This window comes from Echinococcus granulosus (genome assembly GCF_000524195.1).
Source record: "Echinococcus granulosus chromosome Unknown EG_S00139, whole genome shotgun sequence".
Taxonomy (NCBI): Eukaryota; Metazoa; Platyhelminthes; class Cestoda; order Cyclophyllidea; family Taeniidae; genus Echinococcus; species Echinococcus granulosus.
Genome location: NW_020170519.1, coordinates 86,169 through 92,168, shown reverse-complemented (window position 1 = coordinate 92,168; position 6,000 = coordinate 86,169). Strand labels below are relative to the sequence as shown.

Genomic DNA, 6,000 nt, shown 5'->3' with positions numbered 1-6,000 from the left:
CCGCTCATCACGACACGCGACGACGGACCACCGGCAAACCCGCACCTTGCAGGCAACACAGCAGCCACGCCCCCCGCCGATAAACAGCCGCGCGCCCCACTCCCCTGCACCTGTGACGTGCGCGCCGGATACCCTAACCGCTCGTGGATTCGAAAAAGCGAACGAACGAACGAATGAGGCGGATAAAACCGATGCCTTGCACAGTCACCTACACCACCGCAGCCCGCCGAGCCACCAACAGTGCGGTCACAGCACAGCAGACAACAGTAACTCGTTGACAGGAAGCGCACGATAGCACGCAGCAGCACCTGGAGCACCACCGCGCCGTCCACTCACCTATCCGCGATCGCGCCCACCTGATCCATCCCACCCACCTGTCGGTCAGCCAGCCAGCCAGTCAGCGGTGAAGCCAACTAACTGACCAATCGAGCGAGGAGGTGGAGGAGAAGGACTACCAGCCGGGCACGACTCGACCACGGCAGACTGGCAATCCCACCGGTCGTGGTGTTCGCCACGGAGAAAGTGCACTGACTGCAAGGCCCACAGACGAGTGGCATGCTCCGGCGCCCGTCCGACACGCATAGCACAGACCGCAACCTCGGATCCACCGACCACCCATTCCACCCCGCCCTCCGCATATTCACGCACCCACCCACCCACCCACTTACCTAACCACCAGTCCACCCACCGCAGGAGAGATAGGTGGACACACAGGCGGATGGATAGACAGACAGACAAACAGAGAGAATAGACGGCGGCCTGGTGAAGGAGAAACAGTGGCCCGCGATCGCAGTCATGCCCCAGCTCCTCTACAAGGAGCAGACCACCGCCTCTCTCCGGCCCATTAACGGCGACGCACTAGGCGCGCACACTACACTGCAGCCAGCTGAGTCCTCCCGGCTAGCAGCTTGACGCCACCCGCTTACCTGCGCGCGGTTTCACGCACTCTTTACTCTCTCTTCAGAGTACTTTTCAACTTTCCCTCACGGTACTTGTCCGCTATCGGACTCGTGCCTGTATTTAGCCTTGGATGGAGTTTACCACCCACTTTGGGCTGCAATCTCAAACAACCCGACTCCTGAGCCGGCCTGGTGAACCGCCTCACCTGCCTGAGCCTCCACTCCTACGGGCCTATCACCCTCTATGGGCCAAATTCACTCACAACCATACTCAATGCTGGACTTGGAGTGGAGCGGCGGTCCCGCCAGCCAACCCACACACCACATGGCCTACCGACAAACCTGCCGCAGGCTTCGGTACTGGGCTTCTCCCTCTTCACTCGCCGTTACTGAGGGAATCCTGGTTGGTTTCTTCTCCTCCGCTTATTGATATGCTTAAGTTCAGCGGGTACCCACCACTGATCCGAGGTCAGAAAACGAGTCAAGGCAAGGCTAGGCGAGGCGGGGCGTGACGCGCACCCTCCCACCCATCGCATTACACGTGCAACGCAGCATAACGATGCAAGTGCCTGCGGCGGCCGAGAGAAGAAAGCACGCCCCACCCACCCCAGCATCCACAATCCACATAACGTGTGCAACGTGCTCACACCTACACACACACACACATACACCTGCCCATCCGCACACTGGGCCACGGTCCGTGGACTGCGTAGACTGCAACCGCATCACCACCCGCCAACCTACTGGCACAACTGGCGTACACGCGCATCAACGCCACAGCACAGTACAACGGCTGACCGCACTGCAGTCGCTGCAGCAGCACAACCGCAAACTCCACGCCACCGGATTCGACAGCGCCAGCACACCTAGTGTGGAAGCCACGCCAGTCCGCACCGTGAGCCAGCCAACCGGCACACGCTCCACCCACCGCGCGCCACGGCACGGGACGGCACGGCACTCTCCCCAGCCACCGCTCGTTGCACACAGTGATGGTTTATAAGCCGACGCTCGGACAGACGTGGCCGCAGGCAAGCCTATGGCCGCAATATGCGTTCAAGATGTCGACGTTCAAAGCAGTCTGCGATTAACATTAATTCACACAGTTGGCTGCACTCTTCATCGACGCACGAGCCAAGTGATCCACCGCGCACAGTTAGTGAACTACTCCGTTGGTTGACACAGTCGCCCATCCACCCGCTTATCAGACTGACAAGCCGTACAGCTTACAAGGAGCAGCAGTCCTCATGACTCACAGCAGCTCTAGTCTCGGCGCACCGCGCACGTGCAACTGTCGCCATCCGCCCACCTATCCACCCACGCACCCACACTCCGAGCGAACGCGCAGGCAGGCACGCAGGAAGCAGCGGTCACCACACAAAACCGTGCAACAGCTCAAACGCACACTCGTGTAGAATGCATGGAGTACCACTAACCCGCGCTACAGCTACAGAGCACCTTTGCACCACCACATGCCAGCACCACCACCACTAAGGCGGCGGGAGACATGATGTCTGTACTGCTGCACGCCCCAGTCACGTCTGCTAAGGAGTCAACAACAACGGCCGCAGCATAAAGCAACGCAACACAGCAGCACACGCAGCGGCCACTCACGTAACACCACAGCCTGATAACACGACACATGACAGGGCGTGGACACGCACGCGACTACCAGCATCAGCACTGGCACTGCCGCCACCGCAGCGATCCAGGAGTCTTATGCCTTGCACACACGCGCATGCATGTGTACTCCTCTGCCGCCCCGGCATGGACCGGCCTCGTGCCACTACAACAGCAGCATCTGTCACACCACCACCAAATGGCACAAGTTGCAGCAATGCAGCGCGAGACGGGCACACCCGATTTCTAATTGCAGGTTGAAGGCAGACCAGGCACCCCATCGCAGCGATAACAACCACGATACATGACAGATTTTACGGTAGCGACAGCACCAACCACCGCCGTCAGCGCTAACAGCAGGCCAGCCAGCTACCCACCGATTGGGTAGGACTGTCTACAGGCACATGAGGAACGTGTAATGATCCTTCCGCAGGTTCACCTACGGAAACCTTGTTACGACTTTTACTTCCTCTAAATGATCAAGTTTGGTCGTCTTCTCAGCGACTGCAGGGCAATGACCTTCCGGCAATCGCCACAATGACGCCGATCCAAGGACCTTACTAAACCATTCAATCGGTAGTAGCGACGGGCGGTGTGTACAAAGGGCAGGGACGTAATCAGCGCAAGCTTATGACCTGCACTTACTAGGAATTCCTCGTTCACGGGGAACAATTCCAAGCCCCGATCCCTGTCACGACGGTGATTGACCAGTTTGCCCAACCCTCTCGGGACAGAAGGTCTCACTTGTTGACACCGTCATTGTAGCGCGCGTGCGGCTCCAGACACCTAAGGGCATCGCAGACCTGTTATTGCTCTATCTCGCGCGGCTTCTCCCGCTTGTCCCTCTAAGAAGTAAGCATTCGCGCCGCATCCGCAGGCCAACGCCAGACAAACCAACCACGAGCGTCAACCTGCACTCTCACCACCCCACCCCTCACTCTCACGAAGAAGCGCAAGAGGGGAGGAGAGGAGGGCGCATGATTTTCTGTATATCAAAAATAACAAGACTCATTTGTGCATTTTATAAACCAATATGCCTGTGTAAAATACTCCTTTCCCCATAGGCACGTAAATTCATTAACTTTTTACAAACCAGCTGTATAATGGTAATTTTTCGATCTGGGTGCATTTGCCATTAATCCTTAAGAGTAGATCATTTATGCGCACCACTTTTTACAATGAATTTTGATTATTTTGGCAACACTTTTCTCCCTTCGCATGTTCACGACTGGAGTCTCATAGGAAAAATTCATCGTCACAGCCCAGATACATTAGTGTTCTGATGCGACATTAGTTGCCATTAATGTTCCGCACCAGACTAAAAGTAATCCAAAAATAGAGCAGATTCGGTACCTGTTTTTGTGTCCAAAATCTCTTTACAGCGCATGAGTCGTTGTAATCGACTGCTACTGCTCTGGTAAAGGCTAAATGTCACCTCTATTTGACATGTGACCTCAGGTAAGAGAGTTGACGCGACAGGTCCATGTAATGCTGGTAGCAAACATGAAAAAGGTGTTATTTTATTTTTATGCTACGCCATTGAGTTGTCGTAAATGACCTTTAATGTCGCTGCCTCATCAGCAAAATAACTGTAACAAATAATATATAGCCCGGTTAGAGTCAAAATGCTTAACTCAATCATTTGAAAGCATATCGCCTTCCATTTTTACCACTGATGAAAAATTGTCCCCAGCATGATTGGGTGAAAGCGCTCAGCAACAAGGAATTGAGATCTAGGAATACAAAAAATTAGAAGAAACTTGGAGATCGCATAGAAGCAAGTTTATTTTCGGAATTTCTTATCAAGGTCAGGTAAGGTCGTTCATTCTGAGGAGTAAAGGGTCTTGAACGCACTATAGTGCACCAACGCACCTATTATTAATAAAACTAGATAAGTGCAGAAAACTCATTACCATTTTTAGTGTGTTAAAGTTGTTACAGGAGAATAGTTGAGTAACTTAACAGGCACCCAATTTGATAAAATCATTCCCTAAAATTAAGGGTTTTGCAGTGTAATTTCGAGAAAGAAGCCAAGGTGAAGCTCATTTATGGCACCTAAGCACCGTGAAAGTGCAGCTTTCAATATTTATCCTTTCTTCTGCTGCTTCCGCTATCAACACCACAAGGGAGAATGCCAGGATTGGACCGAAATTTGTACTTGGATGGTAGGAGGATTCTTGCCGAATAAGGTACCTGCACGAACGAGGTTCTCATAGGTGTCGGTCTACTGTCGAAGATTAAAGAGAACCTGCATGCTGCACTTCTTTGTCCACGTTTAGAGGATCTCCTTGACTTCAATAGTAGTGTAAAATTATTACAATTGACGTCCATTGACATCAGTCTTTAATATCGAGATAGCTGCCTTTCTGCGGAAAGGAAAGTGATCTGTAAAACGAATTGAGTTTGTTTAAGTCTTTCTCCCTTCCTAGTGACCGTAATGGTAAAGTGTCAAATGTATCTTTTACCTAAACTTGGCTGTTACGCACCACCTAGACGTTGAATTTTTGCATTTCCAAATGCAACTTTTGTGGTGAAAATGCTAGCTTGGCTTTCCTAATATTCGAATATTTATAATATTTTTGAATGAATATGAATCTCATAAGATTCAAAAGTGTCTTTTGAGACTATATCCGAACTAGTCATGTTCCTCTTCAGTAAGGTCACAATTTACTTTATTTTTTGTCTTTAAGGGTCACACCAGTTGATGCACAAACCATTTAGAGCGGCAAATCGCCCATATTCGACTCTATCCCTGCACTCACAGTCTCTCCGCCGTGTTTCGAAAAACAGGTTTTCCCTTATAACTCATCGCAGAAGTTAACTGATTTGCTAGGAGCAGAACATGGCCATCTCATAGCTGGCATGTCTTTTCTCCCCACCATTCTTTAGTGAGTTGGCATGCTTCGAACTTTAAAAGCAAAATATACAGCCACTGACTGTTATCCTTTGCAAAGATCAAGATGGGAAGGACTGTATATTTTAGAACTGTTATATTTAAGCAGAAACCCTTGGAACTTTTTACTGAGCCTCTTGAGCTGGGTTAATTCCAACTGAATTTCGACTCTTGACTGACGTGGCAAATGATCAGGTTCATCTTAAAATGAATAGAAACTGAATATCTTCCCCTCTTCTTTTTATTGCACTCAGTATAATGCCACCACCAATAACTTCCTCTTCCATGATACAAACTACTTTTTTGGCTTCAATACTCTCATCGAAATTGTATTATTTCGGTGGCAATTCATTGTCCTTTGGCTCATAACCGGTTTTTAAGGACTGATTTTAAAGGGAGTAGGAGTCGGGGAGGCAGAAGTGCTTTTAGCTGAATGCTACAGCTTAGATAAATGAGACAACATAAAAGAGGATAGTATAAGTGAATTCTAAAATCACACCTGCTTCTATGAAAATGGTTAGTAGAAATTTCTTTAATTTGTCTTTAAATGTCATCACTATATCTAAACTACTATTTTTTTTGCCTTTTTCA

At 50.2% G+C, this 6,000-nt stretch overlaps 1 protein-coding gene across 1 annotated transcript in view; it reads right to left on the bottom strand. All coding sequences in view use genetic code 11, as the record gives it.

Annotated features, from left to right (window-relative positions):
* EGR_09250 (hypothetical protein) overlaps nucleotides 1-2,797 on the bottom strand; it is a gene marked incomplete at both ends in the record, with an annotated part of 3,759 nt that extends 962 nt beyond the window's left edge. Inside the window, 4 exons of the mRNA XM_024498499.1 lie at nucleotides 423-668; nucleotides 1,569-1,765; nucleotides 1,794-1,933; nucleotides 2,561-2,797. Of these exons, the coding sequence (XP_024347089.1) occupies nucleotides 423-668; nucleotides 1,569-1,765; nucleotides 1,794-1,933; nucleotides 2,561-2,797 (820 nt within the window). The remainder of the gene's footprint in view (nucleotides 1-422; nucleotides 669-1,568; nucleotides 1,766-1,793; nucleotides 1,934-2,560) is intronic.
* Between the last annotated feature and the right edge of the window lie 3,203 nt (nucleotides 2,798-6,000).